At 36.6% G+C, this 22410-nt stretch overlaps 3 protein-coding genes across 4 annotated transcripts; 1 reads left to right on the top strand and 2 right to left on the bottom strand.

Moving 5' to 3' along the window:
- The first annotated feature begins 691 nt into the window (after window positions 1-691).
- On the top strand, window positions 692-1840 carry LOC107793175 (uncharacterized). Its single transcript, XM_016615462.1, has one exon. The coding sequence runs from the start codon at window positions 692-694 to the stop codon at window positions 1838-1840; it is 1149 nt and encodes a 382-aa protein (XP_016470948.1).
- A 2716-nt stretch (window positions 1841-4556) lies between these two features.
- Window positions 4557-8484, bottom strand: LOC107793178 (light-harvesting complex-like protein 3 isotype 2, chloroplastic). 2 transcript variants are annotated; one of them, XM_016615464.2, is made up of 4 exons: window positions 8025-8484; window positions 5343-5480; window positions 4970-5231; window positions 4557-4884 (listed from the first exon to the last, which is right to left on the bottom strand). In XM_016615464.2, the coding sequence occupies exons 1-3, from the start codon at window positions 8389-8391 to the stop codon at window positions 4981-4983; spliced, it is 756 nt and encodes a 251-aa protein (XP_016470950.1). In that variant the 5' UTR covers window positions 8392-8484; the 3' UTR covers window positions 4557-4884; window positions 4970-4980. The 2 variants fall into 2 exon arrangements, with proteins under 2 accessions (XP_016470950.1, XP_075109394.1); XM_075253293.1 differs by having other exon boundaries at window positions 4557-5231.
- Window positions 8485-14466: 5982 nt separating this feature from the next.
- LOC107793179 (GATA transcription factor 26) lies at window positions 14467-21342 on the bottom strand. The gene is made up of 8 exons (XM_016615465.2): window positions 20815-21342; window positions 18578-18943; window positions 17585-18017; window positions 16988-17060; window positions 16582-16685; window positions 16297-16483; window positions 16059-16179; window positions 14467-15056 (listed from the first exon to the last, which is right to left on the bottom strand). The coding sequence occupies exons 1-8, from the start codon at window positions 20852-20854 to the stop codon at window positions 14746-14748; spliced, it is 1635 nt and encodes a 544-aa protein (XP_016470951.1). The 5' UTR covers window positions 20855-21342; the 3' UTR covers window positions 14467-14745.
- Window positions 21343-22410: the final 1068 nt, after the last annotated feature.

Below are 22410 nucleotides of genomic sequence, written 5' to 3'. Positions count from 1 at the left end.
CAATAATATAAGTTACATCCGCCCCTATATTTGCTAAACTGTGTTTACATCTAGCTAGCTCCCATTCAACCACCCTACTTACCCCCCTTCCCAGTCACAAGAAATATCTAGAAAGTGATGATGGTAAGTGGGGGGTGGGTGGGGAATCACTACCTATGGTAAGGGTGGGGGTGGGGGACTAGTGGAGTAGGTGTAGGATTAGCTGTGTACATCCCTTTGTGTAAGTTAGCATTTGTGTGTCATCATTCATATCATTATCCCCACCCACTCTAGCAAACAACTGGCCAAAATTCAATGCCCCCATCACCACCCCACCACCCACCACCCACCACTCCTCATAATCCCCCCACCTCTCAACATCATCATTCAACAACCTCAACCTCCACCATCATCCCCACCCCCACACCATACCCATCACCTATGCTATCATGCGCCTCTCTACCACTACCCATTCCCCACCCCCACCCCCTATACTCCCTCCCCACTCCTCAACATCAATCATACAACAACCTCCACCACCACCCACCTCGCCACCTCATCATGTTTGCTATCTTGCGCCTCTTTCCAACACTACCCATTCCCCACCCACCATCACCACCCCATTTATATCTCAAGTTCCCATCTAAATACAATAACTTAAAAAAACACCACTCAATTTCCTAAAAACAAAACCACACAACACCATAATACGATGTCGTCTAACCTTGATGTCACCGTCGCAGAAACATCCCCGCTGGCGGTGGAGGAGGAAAAGCCTCCAGCTCCGGTGAGGAGATTTCCACCGCCGTGTTGGACCCAAGAAGAAACCCTAGCCCTGATCGACGCCTATCGCGAGCGGTGGTACGCCCTCCGCCGGGGCTACCTCCGTACGGCAGACTGGGACGCGGTGGCAGCCGCCGTGACCAGCCGCTGTCCAGATGCATCTCCGGCGAAAACCTCCGCCCAGTGCCGCCACAAAATGGAAAAACTCCGGCAACGTTACCGTGCTGAAAAGCAACGTTCCCTTGCCTCTCCAACCGGTAGGTTTTTTTCGTCTTGGTTCTTTTTTGATAACATGGATGCTATGGAAAATGGTACTACTGTTGCATCAATCAAATTAAATCAGCAAATGGCCGAAAAACAAGTCCCATCAATTGACCCAAATTTATTGAAATTAAAGATAAATCAAAAGAATGGTGTGAATTTTATTGAAGATTGGACTCCAACTATCATGTTAAATCATGGCGTTGCGAAAACACCCGAAAGAAATAATTTTTCTTCTAAGATTCCAAATGGGTATTGTTTTAACAAAGAGGAAATGCCAAATGAGGTTGAGTTTGGTAGTGGGTTTCGCGTAAAAAATGGGATTTCAATGAAATCGAAGCGATCAGTAATGAATAGTACTAGTTTTGATTGTGATGAAGGAAGTGAATATAATGGGAGTAATGCTAGTGATGGATTTCATGTAAGAAATTTTGGTGAAAATTTTGGTGTTTCGAGTTCGAGAAGAAACTATGGTGGGAATGTTGAACCCAATGTTGATTCTAGGTTTAGTACTCCAAAATTAGGGAAAAAAGGAGTTGGTGGTGGAGGTGGGGGCGGAGGGGTGAAGAGGGGGAGAGATCCGATGGAAGAGATGGTTTTATCGATTAGGTTATTGGGTGAAGGGTTCATGAAAGTGGAGAAGATGAAGATGGAAATGGCGAAGGAAGTGGAGCAAATGAGAATGGAGATGGAGATGAAGCGGAACGAGATGATACTTCAATCGCAGAAGCAGATTGTGGATGCATTTGTGAAGGTTTTGAATGAGGTAAACAATAAGAACAAGAATGTGAAGACTGTTTCACCTGATGAATCATAGCTCTAAGGTGGAGAGTTTATGTCGATTTCCATTGTTTTTGGAGGGCATTGCAACAACAACAACGATGCCTCAATCCCAAACTAGTTCGAGTACGGCTCATTTCCATTGTTTTGGATGCATTGGAACAAAAACGACGACGATGCCTCATTCCCAAACTAGTTCGAGTACTGTTCATTTCCATTGTTTTGGATGCATTGGAACAAAAACAACAACAACGCCTCATCCCAGACTAGTTGGAGTCATGTTGATTTGAAGATTCTTGATTTCAAGGTCTGTGCTTTAATTTTGCTACCTATTTATGACTTTTGTGTGATCATAGGGAATCATAGTTTTAAGTCTGTTTTTGCATTTCCAGGCAATCTGTAAAATATTGTAATGTGTATAGCTACTAGTTTTAGTAGTAGTAATAGTTGTTATTTATTTATATAGTATTTGTGTAGTAGGATTAAGAAGTGAGGGATTTATCCTGATCTGATTCTTAAGGAAATGTTACAACTCTTCAACCTTCATCAATTGGTTGACTCCTTTGCTTTTATAGGTGTTTGTTTTGATGAAATTGTTATTTGTAAAAGAAGATTAATGAAGAAGATATTACTATTTGCTTCAGATAAGAAAAAACAAGTTTATTAACAATTCTTAAGATATTACTTGATTATATTTATTCAATGTTTGGTTATAGGTATTAGCTAATTTCAGGATAAGTTTTACGTTAAAATGGTGGAATTAGCTATCTCATATAAAAGGTCCGATAGCTAATCACATGGGATATTCGATCCTATGAGATATCTTATTTATCCCACTATTGTACCAAACGACCCCTAAGGGTATTACAGACAATTTGATCATTTGTTATAGCTCGAGCTACTCTTTTTTTCCTTGGATAATGGAGTGCAGATCAGCTTGCGTAAGGAAGATACATGTTGATCAAATTATTGTACCACTTCTGAGAATGATCTTGTACAAATTATTGTGTAGAAAGAGAAGGTTAAAGTTTCTTAAAAAGGCAAAACACATAGTTTACCCATCAATATTGTACCCAAATTCTCATTACACATCTTTTTACCACGGGCAACCTTTTACACACCCAACTTTTGTAGAGGGTGTGTAAGACAAACCATTTTTTTCTTACCCAGATTTTCAAAGCATGTGTACTACCACGCGCCAATAAGGTTGTGACACGTGTCACTGACTAATAATAAAAAGATAGCACATAAAATTACAATTATATCCTCGTCTTCTTCCTCTTGTCCGCCATATAACTACCATCACTACCCATAAGGTTTTTACGATTTAATTATGTGTAAACTCACCTATTAACAAAATTAAAGAATGTGCTTATCTGGAAAAGCTTGAGCTAACAGCTGGGGAAAATTTTGAAAACTTCACCCTTTTGAAAATTTAACTTAGCCACGTCAAAGCTCAAGCTAAGTTTTTCTAGAGAAAAGAAGAATCTTCTCTACATAAGCTTAAGCCTAGCTTTAATGGTCGGTGGAGCTACAAAGAGTTTTAATTTTTGAATTCTAATTACAATCTCTCAACCAAAAAAAAAAAAAAAAATCGACAAATCTAAGGACTAATCAACAAGAAAAGATATGAGAAATTTTGGTGGGTCTACTTGAGAAGAAGTAGATTGAGTGGAGAGAAATGGGTTTAAGCGGCAAGGAGTAGCTATGGCAGATTTAATGATTTTTTTAAACAAGGAAGAAGATGACCCTATTTTAAAGTTTAAAAAAACTAAAACTTGACATCTGATATAAAAATTCTCATGTTCACGCGCTTCATTTGTTGGTAAAAACACGCATTGACCACGTGGTCAAAGTGGTATGTCTTAGACACACTCTACAAAAGTTGGGCGTGTAAAAGGTTATCCGTGGTAAAAAAGTGTGTAATGGGGATTTGGGTGCAAGGACGTTTAGACGTAAAATATTTGCAACAATAGACGACGCTACTCATATTCACATGTACACTGAATGGTGTTGAATATAAAAGAATAATAAAATTACTAAATATTTAATATGTTAGGAAATTCTTAGAAAAACTGCATAATCAAATTCATTTGAGTATTAGTTTGTTGCATTTAATTTTTATATCAAAACAATATCAATATTATATACTTCACATAACAACTCATAATGATGACCTAAGAATTAAATTTTATCCAAGAACATGTGTATAAAGAAATATTAGGCGAGACACGATCATATCATATGTTTGTACCAAATAACATCAAAATTAATCTCACTAATTTAAATATATTGTTTAATAGAGTAGAAGTAATATTATGTGTTGTGTTTTTTAATAATGTATAACGATATTGGTATATTCGTTTTGCACGTGCCTAGAAACTAATTAGTTTGTGTAAAGTGCATCAGACTAGTATAACAAAATACTCCAATACACTAGTCAGATAAAATTGACGTTGAATTGCACACCCGAGGGTATGATTTGGCGGTCAATAAATTAAATGAAAACGAGATATAAACATACCAAGTGATCTATTCCTATCTTAAGTATTGGTGGATAAAATTACTCGATATTGTGCAAATGAAAAATAATATGTACTCGGTGCCATGGTGGAGTGCGCATAAGCTGGTTCGGACTGCACTGCTATCAAAGAAAGAAAAAGAAATTGATGTTGAACCATGGCAGCTAGTAGAGCCTCTTAGACTACCATTAATTTTATTAGTAACTCAAAACCACAGCTATTCAACAACTATAAGTGAATTGACCAATTCTTCACATTGATTCTGTCAAAAGGATAGGAGAGTTAGCATTCAAGATCAGCAAAAAGACCTTACAACAAAGACAAAGAAAAAGTTAAAATTAAGAATCATTGACCACAAACAGAACAAGGGAAATAAATACAAGGCAGACCGGTGCATGAAGCATCCCGCGGGATCTGAGGAAGGGCAACTCCCCAAGGGGATGTGATGTAGACAACATCAGTAGCTGATACCACGGCTCGAACGCGTGATCTATAGGTCGCACAGAAGAGACAACTTTACCGTTGTTCTAAGTCTCCTTCCAATATAGCAGCCCGAGCACTACAACAAAATTGAGAATATGATCCTTTGACTAGCATAGATGAATTAGGGGATTATTTGAAGAATAAGGAAACTAATGTTATACGAGGAACAATCTCAAGACTCCTTCGAACTGCTTGAGGTTTCATCTTTCCAAGATGCTTGCCATTGCTTGTCATAGAAAGTTGTCTCTTCCACCAACTTTTTGATAGTTTCTATATCCTCATTCTTGCGGATTAGAAGAACACCGGCTACAGCTACAAACAATAGTGTTTTGCAGAAGAAGTTTCCCATTTGATCGACGAGGCCTACACCAGTCAAGCTATCCACAAAATAGGCCATAAAGAAACCAACCATTGCAGCACGACCTATATAAGATTCACATCACTCGTTAGTTGCTCAGCTTAAGCCTAATATAACTACTTCTTTGTATTTGAGACCAGGAAACAATTGATCAGGAAAAATGTGTATGAGCCAACCGTTTAGACGTTCTGCTTCAGGGAGATGGAACCTCTTCATCCATGCCCACCAAGGAATAATTGAGGTGTCAAAAAGCACAGGATCTTCATTACTTGATGACTCTGGGTTATCTTCTAACCATTTCCTTCTTCTAACCTCTGCAAATGAATAGCCATCAATTGTTTAATTGAGATAAATTCCAAAAATGGACGAAAAGGAGACATTGATAATGTCTACTACCAATAGGGATGACCAAATATATCTCGAACCAAGCAAGCCAATGTGTAATCGAGAAGGCATCAAATATAGGTAAACGATCCCCAAAAATGGATTAAAGATTACAACTTTTTATAGTCTAGTACCAAACAAATAGTGCTTAGTGAAGGCTTCAGACAAATAATCTCAATGACACACCCAAAGAACTGGAGGAAATGGTATCAACTTATAGTTAAGAAGTAACAACAGTATATTATCTGCTATAATCCATAAGTTAAAGAGAGTCCTCATTGTTATCTCCATTTCATGTACTCGCTTCGCCCCAATTTAAGTGAAGGTGTCTGACTGACACGGAGTTTAAGAAATAAAGGAAGACTTTTGAAACTTGCAGTCCAGATAAATTTGTGTGGCTAGAAACATCTCCGGTAGAAAGGGAAATATATAGTTGAATTGTTTCTAAATATAGAAAGGTGTCATTTCTTTTTGAGACTTTCTGGGACTGACTAGAAAAGAAAGAGCGTCACATAAATTGAAACGGAGGGAGTAATATTTTATAATTAATTCCACTAATTATTGACCAGCTTCTCGCAAGTGTCTGTAGACTGTAATTGCATCAAACATACAGATAACTCTCGATCAAGAGTTCAATCAAAACCAGCCAAAGAGCAAGAACACGAACATCTACCGATACCTTCTAGCGCATGGATCTCCACACGTTGTGTGCAGCCAACCTCACAAGAAGGCTTAATACAAAGATTTTGCTCCATAAATTCTTAGTAGTCTTATTTCTAGCTCATACTCACCTGCTTAAGGTCCAAATGCACTTACTCAACACACTTCCTAATTATGCCTATTAATTTCCTTATTTGAGTTGACCAGAACTCAGCATTACACCATCTCTCCAAAATAGTGGGTGGCATCCAAATCGAAAAATAACCAAGTCATATAGAAAACCTTTATGGCAGTGTGCAGGCACACCCACTGTCAAATCAAACCAAGTTACGCTGCTTGACACACCCTCAATCGGACACCATTTCGGAATGAGACACTTAAGCTGCACACTAGTTTCTCAGAGTCTCGGCTAAGAGTGGGCAAGGTTGTCAGTTAGCTATCACTCTATGGCTGCAAACCAACGATAGAAGAACACCCAACATAAAGATGCACACTCCTTGTGAAATATTCATCTTCATAGGAGCTTTTAGATAGTAGTCGTGACTAACAATCATCAGCTCTAGGCTTGCTGGTAAGGTGAGAGCTTCAAGCCCGATTTCTGGTGGCGCACCCTCAACACAAACACCGCCAGACGAGGGGGGGGGGGAGAGCTACAGGATAACGAACCAATCTTATAAATAGACCGGAAGCCTTTGGCTAGTGCGCTGACCTACTCGCCTTCACCTAACCAAGCACAGAGCTGTTAGGAAGGTTGGCGCCTGGTGCCTAAACAGGAGACATCGCACCGGTATGCATTCTCCACGCAGAAAATACAAGCTAAAAGTGATTTACAAGGAGTTCTCAAGTACCGAGATAGATGCTGTTGCATTACTAACTCCAGCCAAGTCTCTGTCGGCTGCATCATCATGTGTGTCATCGAAGCAAGACGTTTCAGGCAAGAGCCCCGAAAAAACAGCAACATCATCCTCCATGGTGGTGGTCATGGATTGTCCAAGGTACCACATGTATGTCTTGGTAGCTGAAGCTGACCCAACATGCCCTAACACAAGAACACTACTCGGAGGATGACTTAATTTGGTTTCATCAATCTAGAATCCGAATTATGTTCTTTTATTACTAGGTTCTAATCCCCCCCTCTCCCTCCTCCCAAAAGAAAAGAAAATCCCCCTTTCCCTTTCATTTTAGTTCCTATAAATAGCACTACTTGAGTTCCATTGTTGCGACTTAGATTTTTTTTTCATTCTTATTCTTTCCCCATTGTCATGAACTAGATATTCTAAAAAGAAACAAGGGAAATCATTTTTCCTTTATTTTGGAAAAAAAGAAGCTATACATAGACTCCCTTAGTTTCATTTTATATGGCATTCTCTCTTTTTTTTTGTCCGTTAAAGAAAAATGACAACTTTATATATTTAGATACCCACCGGAATAGTAGTCCAGGAGCGGACAAGCTAGGCTGGATACCATATACTAAAAAAAGGCTTTCCATTTTATCCATGACATGGTTTTAAGTGTTCTTTTGTTGTGTGCCAAAAGTCTTTCTTTTTAACAAAGAAAATATTCTGAACCTAGTTAAATATCTCTATATAAAACGAAAGGGAAAGAGTAGTTGTACAATTTGAAAAAAAATATACGTACTATATTTATACTAATGCTGCACACTTTGTCACAAAGTAAGGGAAGATCCATGTAGTTATACTTTGCAATCACTTAAAAAAAGTACATAAATTTAGTTCTTTAGTTACTCCTAATTAGTCATATAAATAAACCAACTCAAGAAAAGGAAACAAAAAAATGGAGATAAAGACTGTCACCTGCATCAATAACAGAATCCCAATGAATCTTCCCATCTTTCTCAAATTTCTTCAAATCCCAAGTCCCACTAACCCATCTACTATCCTGAAACTTCCTCACCCCCTCTTCCGCCGCCGGAGCTCCGGCGGAAACCGCCGGCGGTGACCCATTTGAGTTCAAAGCCACCCCATTAGACTCCTCAGCTTTTTCTTGCTCAATAGTCACAGCTGAAGTAGCTGTAATAACATCATCAACAGCTCTAAAGGAGAAATGGGGTTTCTTGAGAGTTAAAGGTATATATAGTTTGTGTGTTAAATGGGGTTTTGGAGGAGAGAGAGTTGGGAAATGGGGTGGAGGAGCTGAGAATAAGGCCATTGATGACATCATAGAACTTTGAGAGAAGTACTATACTACTGAATTTTTCCACAATCCTCAGCCGCAAAGATGGGAGCTTTTTATATATAGCTATTTAAAGATTGAGTTCTAATTTTACTTGTACATTATTTTGTAGTTTTATTTTATATGATGAACTGAAATTTAAGAAGAAGAAAAATTATTGATAAGTAGACGTTTGGACATAAAAATTGTAATTTTTGATCAAGAAAATGTAGTATTGGAAGTTACGTTGGAAAATTGTATTTGAAATTTAAAATTATGTTTGGATATGTATTTCACTTGAAATAATATTGCAATTTCGCGAGTGAGGAAAAAGTTTTTCTAAATTTTTTGAAAAAGTGGTCAAAATTATTTTTTAGTTTTTGAAAAATTAATTTTTCAAAATTTTTCAAAAACTTGTAAAATTTCATGAACAAATACATTTTTGAAAAAAAAAAATTATGAACAAACGGATCCTTATAATTATGTATTTCTTCTATCCTAGTTTATGTGATGATATTCATTGGGTGAGTAATTTGTCATTTAAAACAAATTATAAAAACTTATGTATCTATAGAAACTTCTCGTTAAAGATAAAATAAAAAATTTAAGGTAAAATTATTTTTAAATATAAAATGATATCATATTTACGATTAAATAAAAAATAAATATGCACATAAATTAAGATATTTGGAGTATATGACTGTTTTTAACATGACATAATTTTGGTAAAGTCGTTATTTAAGATAATTAGATTAGTGAAATTACAGATTTCTTCGCAAGCAGGAGAGTTCGACAATCCAATTATGTTCAGTCCTTTAATTGAAAGAAACCTTCAAAATGATAGTTTAATCCAATCGTAAGCAACACGCTGATTGAACCGCGGGTTAGTCGTTTAATTTTTTAAGAGATCTATAAAGAATTACATACGAAAAAATCAATGAAATTTTACATAGGTATATAATATGTACGTAAAAGAAATTTACTTATCTATACAATATAAGTTTTCCGGCTTGGACATGAATATGGTTTATCAATTTTTTTAAAAAACTTGTTTAAGAAAAAAGAATGTGCAAAAGCTTGATAATTGCATTCAAAGAGCTGAAATTGTCACTAGGGGTGTTCAAAACCGAACCGAAATCGAAGTTTAATAGTTTATTGGTATCGGGTTAACGGTTTAACGGACGGGGAACAGATTAAATTTTTTTTATTAACGGCTTATCGGTTTGGGGGCGGATTATTCAATTTTCTTAACGGATAATCCGTTAACCCGTTAAGAATATATATATATATATATATATATATATATATATATATATATATATATATATATATATATACATATATAATTATATATATATTAAATAATCAAAAACCCTTCTTCCACTTCCAGTGCTCTATCTCTATTCTCTATTACTAATTTACTATTAGACAAATTTTAATTGCTTGCTTCGAGTATTCTTTTCAATCCTATCAAACCAAAAATAATATACTTGATTGCTTCACGTATTCTTACCACCTCCAATAGGTGCAGTGAAGTACCAAAACTTAACAAACAAGAGATAGTTTAACGAGTAGAATCTGTTGTTAAATTGGGTTTAACACATACATCTGTAGGTTTGCTTGCATGTAAAAAAAACGTTAGTCCGCACACATTTCGGCAGGTGTTCTTGGATTGTTTAGAAATTAGAGCAACATCTAAAGAAAATTGGAGCAGTTATAAAACAAGAGCAAGAAATCCTATTCTTTGACCAACATCAGCATACATTTGAAGCATGGCGAATCAAATTTCGGACCCTCGCTAAATTTGGTAAATTGCGTCATGTGCAATATAGATTGAATTAGGCCGATAAACCGCCCGATAAGATCTAAACTGATACCAATCCGCCTGATATCTTATCGGGTGGCTAGCGGATTAATACATCTAAAAGCCGATAACCGATAAGACAAACCGTTAAGAGCAAATAACCGCCCAATCCGCCCGATAAGCAGCCCTAATTGTCACATTTTCCTCAAAAGATTCCTGATTACACTACATTACTGGCAATTCTGATGATGGACTAACTTCAATATTTTTGGGGTCTTCACACCTACCGGACTCCATTTGTAAAATTACGCTGAGTTTTTTCTTTTTTTTTTTATTATTGTTGGTATCACACTTACCACATTAACCAAAGGAGCTTGAGGTAAGCACCAGATAGCCATTCTAAAGGACTGTTATTTAGGAATTAATCAGTGCGTTCTGAAATTTAATTTTTCAGGACAAAAATATCCTAAATTTGTCATAAAGTTAAGATTTTTAATTTAAAATTTCAGGACAAAATAACTTGTGGCTTATCTCTAAATAGCATACCTGAGAATGACTATCCGTGCACTTGCCTCATAATATTAAGTGCACTAATAGCCATTTATATGGTCGCTGTTTAAAAAATAGCCATCATTTGCAATTAATTTAAAACTTCAGACCCGCTTCTTCTTCACCTTTCTTTTTACTGCTCCATGTTCTTCTTCCTCCTTTTCCTCTCCGTATACTCATCGTATTCCTACATAATAATCTGCGTATATACTCATCATATAACAATCTTTACAGTGTTATTATAAGCATTATATTTCTTACATTATTATTTAACTATATAACATTCTTCACATTAAATTAGGGCTAATTGCGGTTAGTTAAGTGATTCTAATGTTCATCTAATAGGAAAGAAACAACCCATCTAAGGGGTAGTTTGGTAAGATGCATTAGAGAAAAATAATGCATGCATTAGCTTTTGGTATTGCTAATCTCTTGTTTGGTATACTTTTTCAACCTATGTATTACTATGAAAATATTAGTTATACCACCTATTTGGTATTATCCTATGTATAACTAATACATAGCAAACTATGGTATTAGTAATGCCAAAGCTATTAGGGATCGTTTGTCAGGGTATATAAGAATAGTGCTGAATAAGGTGTATTAGTAATGCACAGATTAGTAATGCATGAGTTAGTAATGCAAGCATTAGTTATGCAGATATTATTTCTTATCTACTGTTTAGTGTGGTGTATTAAAACTATAATGCATTGCATAATTTTTAAGAAAAATAATTGTTTATAAAAATGTCTTCCAGCTTTAATAAGGGACTTTAAGGATAATTTTATCTTTAACCATGCTAATTGTCATGGGCGGCTTTCCAGCCATGCCATTGGACGCGCCCCATGGCGTTCTAGCAAGCCTTCCAATGCTTAGGGGGATTTCACTTCAACCTGGAGTACCGAAGTGGGAAGACTAATCATGTTGCCGATGCACTCAGTTGGAGAGCTGATCTAGCATCGGTGTGCCTACTCTCCTTCCTAAGGGAGAGCGAAGTAGCACCACCATAAAAAATCAGATACAGGATCTACTCATCAAGGATCCTGTTGCACAGTATTTTATTGACTTGGTAGGACATGGCAAGACTCGCTAGTTCTACATGGAATATGGTTTCCTGAAAGTGAAAGGGAGCCGACTTTATGTTCCCCAAGGAGGAGATTTGCGAAGGACTCTTCTAACGGAATGTCACGATACTTTGTGGGCCTGTCATCCCGTTGAAGAACGCACCATGCAATTACTTCGTCGTGCATATTATTAGCCTCAAATGGCCGATGACGTCGCTCAGTATGTGAAGACTTGTCTAGTATACCAAAAGGACAAGTCGGACTGCTTGACACAAGCGGGACTCTTGGAACCACTAGCTCTCCTAAAGAGACCTTGGGAAAACGTTTCCCTGGACTTCATCATCGGATTGCCCAAAGTAGGAGATCTTATAACTATCTTGGTTGTGGTGGATCGGTTTTTCAAGTATGCTACCTTTGTAGCAACCCCGCAGAGCTCGACTCTTCTTCTCTCATGTCGTCAATATTGGGGTTTGCCTAAAGACATCGTTAGTGATAGCGACTCACGTTTCACTAGCAAATTTTGGACACAACTCCTTAAATGTCTCGGGTCAAAACTGAGTCACATCTCAAATTTTCATCCTCGATCTGATGTCCAGACGGAGTGGTTTAATGGCATGCTGGAGAATTTCTCCGCCACTTTGTAAATGGATCGCAGAAGAACTGGGTGAAGCTTCTGGATGCTACTCAACTGTGTTTCAATTCACAAAAGAGCTCTAGTACAAACAAAAACGCTTTTGAAATTGTTACCGGACAGCAACCGCTACTCCCACACACTGTGAATGCACCAAACATGTCAAAATCTCCTCGAGCTGCTAGTTTCTCAAAAGAATGGAAGCGAAATTTGGAGATAGTGCGGAGCTATCTTGTCAAAGCCCAAAATCGGATGAAGAGGCATGCTGATCAAAATCGTCGCTTTGTTGAATAGCAAGTAGGAGACAAAGTGATGGTTAAAATTCCAATACGGTACTTGTTTACAGGGGTCCATGACCCTCGCCTATTGCAAAAATATATTGGACCCTTGCCAATTGAAAGGTGCATTGGAAACGTTGCATACCTGGTGGATACCCCAGCTTGGTGGAAGATCCATCCCGTCTTCCGTGTCAGTCTTCTGAAACCTTTTCGGGAAGACATGGAGGATCCTTCACAGAGCCAACTCATAATACCAAGTATTTGAGGCCCCAATTCAACCAGGAAAAGGCGTATTGAAGCTATTCTTGATAATCGAGTGATTCACGCCTCAAAAAAAAATCACCAAGAGTTCATGGTGAAATGGCAGGACAGTGATGCATATGAGAATACTTGGGAGAGGGGAACAAACCTCAAAGCCTACAAGAGCCTAATTGATGATTATCTTGCAAGTAAGGCGCCGAGGATGTCGCCAACTCGGGTGGGGGAGAATGTCATGGGCGGCTTTCCAGCCATGCCACATGACCCCTTGGACGCGCCCCATGGCATCCTAGCAAGCCTCCCAACGCCTAGTGCCATGGACGGCCCTGTGGTCTTGGCTGCACCAAGTGACAAGCATGCATATGCCTCTGTCGCCCCACCGATAACCCTCGCCAGCGCCCAGTCGCAGGCATATGCCAACAGTGTCACATGCGCAAACAATGCCACGCTCGCATACTAGGATGTCAAAGACAAGGTTGCTGACAACGGACCTGTTTCTACCTTGTAGAAAACTAAGTCCTTTTCATTGTAAATATAGAGTAGTTTTATTCCATGTACTTCCATTATGATTCTCTAGCTTAATCAAGTCTAGTCTTGTAGCTTTGATTTATTTTTTTAAATACTATTAGGGGGGATCAAGCAATCAAACTTTCTAGCAAGCAAACAATTCTCTATATTGGTGTCTCTCCCCCTCGTCACTGTGTTGCTTTTCTGTAATAGCTTTTATTAATGCAATCAAGCTTTCTTTCATTCTTAATTCTCATTTATATTCTCTCAATTGCTCTTGACATTGGTTTTCTCGTACGACACTGACAATTTCGTCTAACATATGAAAGGGACCTCAGTTGGCGGATAGTAACTACACTGACATCAATTGCTTAACTTACGTCAACCTTCCAAGGAATCTCAAGAAGGCAGCCATAATGCATATATTAATAAACCTGGTACTGCTAATACCATGATTTGCTATGTATTAGTTATACATAGGATAATACCAAATAGGTTGTATAACTAATACTTGCATTAGTAATACATATGTTAAAAAAGTGTACCAAACAAGGGATTAGTAATACCAAAAGCTAATGCATGCATTATTTTCTTTGATGCATCCTACCAAACAACCCCTTGATGCATGCATTAACATGGTTAAAGACAATTATCCTTAAAATCCCTTAATGCTAAAGAATATGGACTAATTTTTTTTAAAATTATGCAATGTATTTTAATTTTTAATACACCACATCAAACAGTGGATAAGAAATAATTTTTGCATAACTAATGTTTGTCTTACTAACTCATGCATTACTAATACACCTTATTCAGCACTATTCTTATACACCCTACCAAACGACCCCTTAGGATAACAACAAGAAGAAATGTTTGAAAGGAGCATAGCAAGGAACTCTACCCCCTCCATTTGGAGATTCGATGAGTCTTTAGGACTGACTTCACCATCAATAGAACTAACACACAAAAGGGTGTTCAAAATTAAGCCAAAAATTTCACTGCATACAATATTTCTAGCCATTCATTACCACTTCTGCATTTTCAGCTATATTTTACATTGTTTTATCAACCTATACAAAAGGGAAAAACAATCATATCCATTTGCTAAATCCAAAATTTGGTTTCAAAATAGGTCAACCGCGAAAAGGTAACCATCCGAGCCCCTTTGGCAAATTCCATATATAAGTTTGCATGGGATATGCAACACTATCATATTGTTTGGCTTAACTAGCTTTGAGATATAAAGAAAGCAAGCAAAGTGTGATAATATGGCTAGGGACGGACGAGATGTGAAGGATACATTGAGCTACTACTAGCACTCGCTTGAGGAGTAAAACTTGATGTTGGTAAGAGTAGTTCTGCTTGAGGGAAGTAGCTGTTGGATGGCACATTCAGCAGCAAGTCCTGATCAGAATTTTCGTTTGCAGAACGGAAAGAATCCAGTACGAGGGAACTAGTCTCAGAAGGCAAGGCGAACGAGCTTTTTGGGCTGGAGTAAGAACCATCATTGTCTAATAGTTCCTTCTGCTCATAGATGCTTTTCATCACCGCACTCTTGGGGCTCTTCATTGTTGTCTTTGCACCTGAAGCGAAATAGCTCGTAAATATTTAAATTTGTTGGAATTAGTCAAATATGTAATCGACAACACACTGCACATGGAAATGGAGCAAAGGGGGGAGGAAATTCTTGTACATTCCCACATGAATTTGAACAATAGTTTAACTTGAGAAAGTTCTATGGAGAAGATACTAGATAGAGATAAAAGCTTCGTAGAATTGACGTATTTAATGTAGTCAAAGGTTAAAGGATATCAATCTCCCTATTGAACAAGTTGTGATGCTTACCTATTTATTAAGTAACTAGAGTAAAATAAAGTTGTGATGCTTACCTAGTCAAACCAATCATGATTTTCGCATATACTACTAAAGGAATATTTGCTGGTAGAGAGGGCTAAAAAGAAATACTCCCTTCGTTTTATTTTATGTGTCTTAGTTTGACCGGACACAGAGTTTAAGAAAAGTAAGGAAAACTTATGAATCTTGTGGTCTTAAATTAAAGATGTGTAATGTACCAAAATATCCTTGAATCTTGTGGCCTGAAACATGCCATGTGGATTGGCAGAGTTAAAGAGTTACTAAAAATAGAAAGTGGCAGTCTTTTTTAAAGAGACTAAAAAGGAAAGTAAGACACATAAATTAAAACAGAGGGAATAATAGAAGACAGAGATATATAGGTAAACTTCTCTTTTTACCAACCTTTATTTCCAACCTCTCGTTTTCAACAAATGTATTTACTCCCAATGGTAATAAGGCACACTATGTGGTTTCTCATGTGTGAAGAAATAACCCATAGCATTGTCGGGAACATTTTCTAAATATTACCGGTTATACGACATAACAACGTAGAGAACTCAGTAATGAATGCTCAAACTCATGTGCAAGTCCTTATCTAACATGTGCTTTCTTTACTATGCAAATTTGAACAACAATCCTCAGGTAAATACTTATCTCCCGTCAAAACAAGTCTATGACTGAGGAAATGTCAAATGTCATAAAGGGAAGAGTGAAAGAGGAACACTACCGACCCGAATACTTTAGATGTGGCCCCTCCCGTGGTCTCTTCGCATTCACTGAATGACATGTGCCGACAACACTTTGCTCTCCTGCAACTTCAGAACCGCTGCTACTATTCTTACATTTTGTGTCCTACCGAAGAAACAAAATTAGCTTCAATAAATTGCATTACATTTAGCAGATATAATAACATAGTAGATGGTGGATTACATGTTCAGTATATATGCAACAAATGGTTAGTAACCAAACCTTGAGTAGATTATATTGTTCCACCCACTTTGACTTTGATAAATAGCATAATATAAACCTCTTCAATGTTCTACAATCTTCTAATTTTACTCCTGGCAATGAGTTATCGAAAACACCTTCTGCAAGAAGTTTCTGGAAGGAAGAGACGTTTTCCTCAAATTGAGAGCTCTCGAACATGCTTCTAAGACTGCAGATAGAGAAAAGAACAGGAAAATAATTTGTTGTTCAAGTTCAATATAAGCCAAAACATGACCAGAAAGTGAAATATAGAGAAGACGTGCAAACCTATCTGGAGGCGCAAAAGAATCAACAGGCGGTAAGTACTTTAGTAGCTGTTGTTGTTCATCACTTGATAAATGCCTCATGAATTCTTCATAATTAAGTACATCCTGCACCAAGTATCACATAATCTTATCAATTTCTGATCGGTTCCAGTAACATTTCACACTGAACAACCTAGTGAAAATTGACTTTGAAAATGGTTAAAGACATTTACTGTTAAAGAGAAAGACAATCCACGCAAGTCAAAAGTTACTAATGATAATCAAAAGAGGAAGATCATTTTAAGACTACAAACAACAACAATAAACCAGCAGCACAGACAAGTTGGCGTTGTTAGGACATCCTATGGTAGTATTAAGTGAAAGAAAGCAAAATTACTTTATACAAAATACAAGAGAGAGTGACAGACCTTCAGTTCTATATAGCGAAGGGGTGAATTATGATGTCCAAGAATCTGTAGTGTTTCAAGTTTCTCTTTGTTTCTGCAATTTAGAAAATATATCAGAAAGATGGTAAGCATACACCAAAAACAAAGAGAAAGGCTTCAAATGCTCATAGAATGATGGAACTAGAATGACGCTGCAACAAGTTTACCTAACAATTCAACGGAAAAATGTGGACTTGTGTTGTTTAGAAGATGTGGTGACCAAAATAATGTATGTTCCAGACCCGTAGGTGATACCAAAGGCGGAGCCAGGATTTCAACTTTATGGGTTTTGGATCTAAGTACGACGACTAACAACAGGGTTCTAAGTTCAATATGTGTACAAATTTAATGAATTTCTTAACACAAATACACTATTTGAGCAAAAGCTACTGGGTTCCGCCGAACCCATGTACAGGCTTCTACCTCTGCCCTGGATGATACTACCTGTGTAGCGACATGACATCCAACTTTAGCAGATATAATGCATTTAACACCTTATATTCCATCTGACCAACATGCAGACAAAATTTAGTTTCTCGATGCAATTTTACATGCTATCAAGACTAATGGAGAGTGCACCTTTTAATCTGGTCTTGTTCCACAGCCTGACCAATAGGTTTCTTGGTTCTGTCGGCACCCATATTAGGTGAATTGACACCCTTAATAATATTTACAGGTCGGGTAGTCAATCGTGAATAAGCCTCATTGACAGAACGGTGCTTGTTGTCAACAGAAAGAGAGCTGGCTTCTGATTCTTCTTCTCTACCTATCGAACTAGGATGCCGAATTAGCATACTCCCATGTCCTATCTCAACCGAAACCATCGGCTTTTCACTCTCGAAAAGCAAATCATCTTCAGAGGATGCAGAGAAGCATGAACTTTGCTGTTGTTCATGTAAGATGGTATATAGGTCTTTGGTGAGCTTCTCGACTGAAGATGGCTTTGGCCGATTGAAACAGGTTCTCTTCTTTGACGGCACCGTTGTATCCCATATATTGGATTGCGCCGGGCCTGAAAACCAAAATCAAGGGGTAAATATTTCACGCACAAAAACTTCAAAACAGAAACATAAACATAAAACACAAGAAAATGCTAAGAACAAACAACTACACTTTAAGTTTGATTGAAAGAAGAGACCAAGTTCGAGATTTGGTCCCAAAATTTTCAGTTTTAGAAGAAAATGCAGCCATAATTCTAGAGAAGGTGCAGTTATTATCCAAAAAATATTCTCCCTGCATTTCAAAAAGAATCAACCTATTTCCTTTTTAGTCCGTTTCAAAAAGAAAGTCCTCTTTCTAAATTTGGAATCAATGTAACTCTAAACTTGCATTTTACCCTTAATGAGATGATTTATAGCCACACAAATAACTATAGATTGTTTTAGACCACAAGTTCCAAAAGACTTCGATTCTTTCTTAAACTCTGCGCCCAGTCAAATAGGTTCATTCATTTTGAAACGCAGGGAGTATATACTAGAGAAAGTGAAATAATTCTGAGAACAATATATTGATATAACTAATAAAAAGGTAGAACATAAACAGTAGGCATCAACAAAGAAATATTTAGGTTACCCGTCAAATCACTTGCTTCAGCACTACCAAATTGTGCACAGCTCTCGGAGTTTGAGACAACGGAACCAGAACTCGACCTGTTGCTAGTATCTTCATCTAAACACTTTCGGAAACCAAAATTATAATCAGGAGGACTTCCAACTTCAACCATATCATGACTTTGTTTTCGTTTCAGAACCTTTGCCTCTTTGTTCTTCATGGGCATGTTTTTGAACCTCGAAACTCGGTGTTCCTCAAAGTCACAAGGTTCTGCCCTTGCATGCAAAGGAGTATAGTTTGCCAAAGTCCCTTTTGTTCTCCACCGAGATCCACATGCGTTGCACAGTATTGGCTTTTCAGGCGGTCCATTACGCCAAAGTGGAGTGCCTGCAACATGATTTCGATGGTTAGGACTGTACTCAAAGTACATAATATGGGGAAGTTCCCAAGTGTGGAGAGAAAAAGGAGGACGAGACACAAATTCCCACTGCGACAACAATTGGACCATGTAACTAAGGCACTACAAATTGCATGTCTATAATTAAAAATTCTTATGAAGTTGTTTCTTCAGTAGAGCAACAACGACGAGCAACAGGAAGCCTTCCACTCAACAACTCAGCTAAGACTGGAATTGAATAAAAAAGCAAAGAGCTCCACAGAATTTTCCATCAGAGATCATTGCACTAGATGCAACAACAACAACGACCCAATGTAAGTGTAATCCCACTACTGGGGTCTGGGGAGGGTAGTGTGTACACAGACCTTACCCCTACCCCGAGGGGTAGAGAGGCTATTTCAAATCATTGAACTAGATGGACTTACAAAAATACATGCTTAAAGAATTATACTCCCAAGAACAATGTGACATTGTTAAACATCTCTAGTAAACCTACTTGAAATCTGGCAATTACACAACTTGAACCAGTTTATCACTCTTTGTGCACGAGAATTTGTTACACGAGTCAATAACAAGAAAAAGAAAAGCATCCCAATATCCCAGATGACCTTAAGTAACACTAGTATTGGAAGAAGTAACCAATTGAACACGTCTTCCTAGAGAAGTTGGATTATTTACAGTTCAAAACTAAGAAATACAGCGAAAGACAAAAGAGGACTGCCAAGAAGATGTTATCAAACGTAGCGTACAAAGATTTTCTACTGGAGTAATTTGTTCTATGGTGTGATTCTTATGCAATCCCCTAATTTGAACAATGCAACCTAAATATTTGTCAACATGTTCCAACTCGTCACAATGTCGAGATCAACTCAAGCAGGAGTGGAATCAAGTGACTTGGTTCAGGGGATACAGAAATCGTCCAATAGAACTCAATGCCTTCACTTAGTGAGACGCTGACTAAGAATGTGCTATTATACAAGTTATGTGAACACACAACTGTAACAGAAGCATGACTAAGCAATCAAACAACATTTGTTCATGGAATAAACGTCCTTCGTATTACAAATCTCAGGATCATGAACTTAGAAATCAGTCATCATCAAATTGTCACTTTACGTGCTGCCTTCACCCCTTAAGGAACCATATCAATGCCACATTACAAAGTACATTTCAACATTGGAACCTATGTTACATTTACTAGTTATACATATCCGATACACATGTGTGTAAGACTGCAAAAGCGCAATCTTTTGCTAATTCTGTGTGCATTTTAAGAGTTAACACGAAGTACCCTATACTCATTTCCAACACGTTGGGAGCCAACGCATTTTGTTATCAACGCAAATGAAGGAACCATTATACACATCACATAGTTTTTAGAAGGGAAAATCAAGAATTCAATACAAATCAAAATATTCCCCAATTCTGTAGGAAAAATTTAAAGGGAACTAAATTGAACTTTTACATAGCCCATTTACTCATAGAGGCTTAATTAGCAGGATTTCAACAGACCAATATTCTACAAGAGAGTCAATTGGTATTAAAATAAAAGCAAAAAACAGTTCCAGAAACAAATTCTAACTCAAAAAAACAGTACTCAAATCCATAGAATTAAGTAAAACACAAACAACACAAACTCAAAACAGTACATAGCAATCTTTATTGTTCATTATTGAAGCAACAAAATTATGGGTATTTAGTTCCATAATTGAACAACTATTTAAGCAATAAAAAAAACCCATTTATATATTTTTTTTTTAAAGAATTTCTACAGGGCAAAGAAACAAAAAAGACTCCACCTTTCTTGAAAATTAACAAAATTTAAGTGGAAAAAAAATAAAGTGAAGAACTATAAACTCACTTGTAACACCACAGTGATAGCAAGGTCCTTCCTTTCCCATCCAAAGATTAAATCTTTACACCAATAATTAAAAGTTTTTTTTTACTTAAGAAATGATAAGGAAAAAGTATAAAAATCTAATCTTTATAAGTTTTTGAATTCTGTTCAACCTTTTAATAACAAATTTTTCTGCAAAAAACACACCCAAAAAAAAAACTCAAGACTACACAGAAGAGTTTGTATCTTAAAGTCCCAGAAAACCCCACTGAAAATAGCAAAAAAATAAAATTATGAACAACTTTTTTAAGGGATTTGAGATGGGTTTTTCTTCTTTCTTTCTTTCTTTTTTTTTTTTTTTTTTGGTTTGAGCAATCAGCTGAAAATTTGTACAATTTAATGGACAAATGAAAGACCCATTGAAGGAATCTAATAAATGGTTGAAAAAAGGAAAGGGTGGAGTTTTGTTTTGCTTGTGTATATGACTTCTTTATTGTGTTTGTAAATTTGTATTTGAAGTAAATGTTTCAGCTTTCTTTGCTATTGCTATTGCTATTGCTTTTCCTTTTTTCTTTTTATTTACTCAAAAGAGAATTGGTATACATATATTAATTTCGTAATTAAATTTGAGATAGTTTATCTCACATTTGGTTGGAATAAAATCGTGGTATAACTAATCTCGAGATTAGTTATCCCATAATTGTAATATTTTTTATCCTTATGGGCGGATGGGATAACTTATCCTGAAATAATTAATTATGGGATAACTTGTTTTTCAACCAAACGACCCCTAATAGTGTAGTCATAATTGGACTTTTCTAAATATAGAGTTTTCTTTTCTGTTAAATATTTTTTAAATGTTCCAATTTTATTTTTTTTAGTTTAATGATAAAGTTATCTCCGTGTGATCTATGGCTCATGAGTTTGAATTGTGGAAGAAGTCACTAATGCTTGCATTAAAATAGGTTGTCTTCATCACACCAGTAGAATGTAGTTCTTTCTTGGACCCTGCGTGAATGCATATGCATTATGCACCGAGCTGCCCTATCCTTTAACGATTTGAAATTCGGAACTCATTGGCCGAACTAATTGAAATTATCGCTACGTAGGGTCCATTTTATGGAAAAATACTTTAAAAATTTCTCAATTTTCAAGACTCGAACCGAAACCTCTAATTAAAGGTAAATGAATCACATTCATCCTACTATCTTAATTGATGATAATTGTTCTAATTCCTTTATCTTTAATGAAAATGCATAAAGGAGATTATTTTATTTTATTAATATATATGGACTTCATAAATTTGAAGTTTACTTTGCTTAATATCTTTGTTGACTTTAGACTTTTTTGTTAAATCTTAAACATGTGCTTTCTTTTCAATTCTGTCCTTTCCTCTTTCCACTATGTGTATTGAATATAATGAATGCAGACGAAGTCATTGTCTTCTTTTTTTAATTGTTTATTTTAATTTTCTGATTTGTTTTTTAATTTTAGAGTTATGAAGCTTTTTTTATTTTCAGTTTGATTCATTAAAATATACTCTATTAAATTGTTATAAATATCGCTAGATAGACAGTGCATTTATTAATATACATGAGTATATTAAATATGAAATTAAGG

This window comes from Nicotiana tabacum, chromosome 5 (genome assembly GCF_000715075.1).
Source record: "Nicotiana tabacum cultivar K326 chromosome 5, ASM71507v2, whole genome shotgun sequence".
Taxonomy (NCBI): domain Eukaryota; kingdom Viridiplantae; phylum Streptophyta; class Magnoliopsida; order Solanales; family Solanaceae; genus Nicotiana; species Nicotiana tabacum.
The sequence above is the reverse complement of the archived record's forward strand: the minus strand, read 5'-3'. Positions and strand labels throughout refer to the sequence as shown.

Coding starts and splice junctions, on each gene's coding strand:
- LOC107793175 (XM_016615462.1), top strand. CDS start 692: ATGTCGTCTAACCTTGATGTCACCGTCGCAGAAACATCCCCGCTGGCG.
- LOC107793178 (XM_075253293.1), bottom strand. CDS start 8,391: ATGATGTCATCAATGGCCTTATTCTCAGCTCCTCCACCCCATTTCCCA. Junction 5,481..8,024: donor GGATTCTGTTATTGATGCAG/GTGACAGTCTTT, acceptor ATTCATTTGCAG/AGGTTAGAAGAAGGAAATGG. Junction 5,232..5,342: donor TGAAGCAGAACGTCTAAACG/GTTGGCTCATAC, acceptor AATCTTATATAG/GTCGTGCTGCAATGGTTGGT.
- LOC107793179 (XM_016615465.2), bottom strand. CDS start 20,854: ATGGGAAAGGAAGGACCTTGCTATCACTGTGGTGTTACAA. Junction 18,018..18,577: donor TGAAGCAAGTGATTTGACGG/GTAACCTAAATA, acceptor TTTGGTTTTCAG/GCCCGGCGCAATCCAATATA. Junction 16,180..16,296: donor AACAATATAATCTACTCAAG/GTTTGGTTACTA, acceptor TTTCTTCGGTAG/GACACAAAATGTAAGAATAG.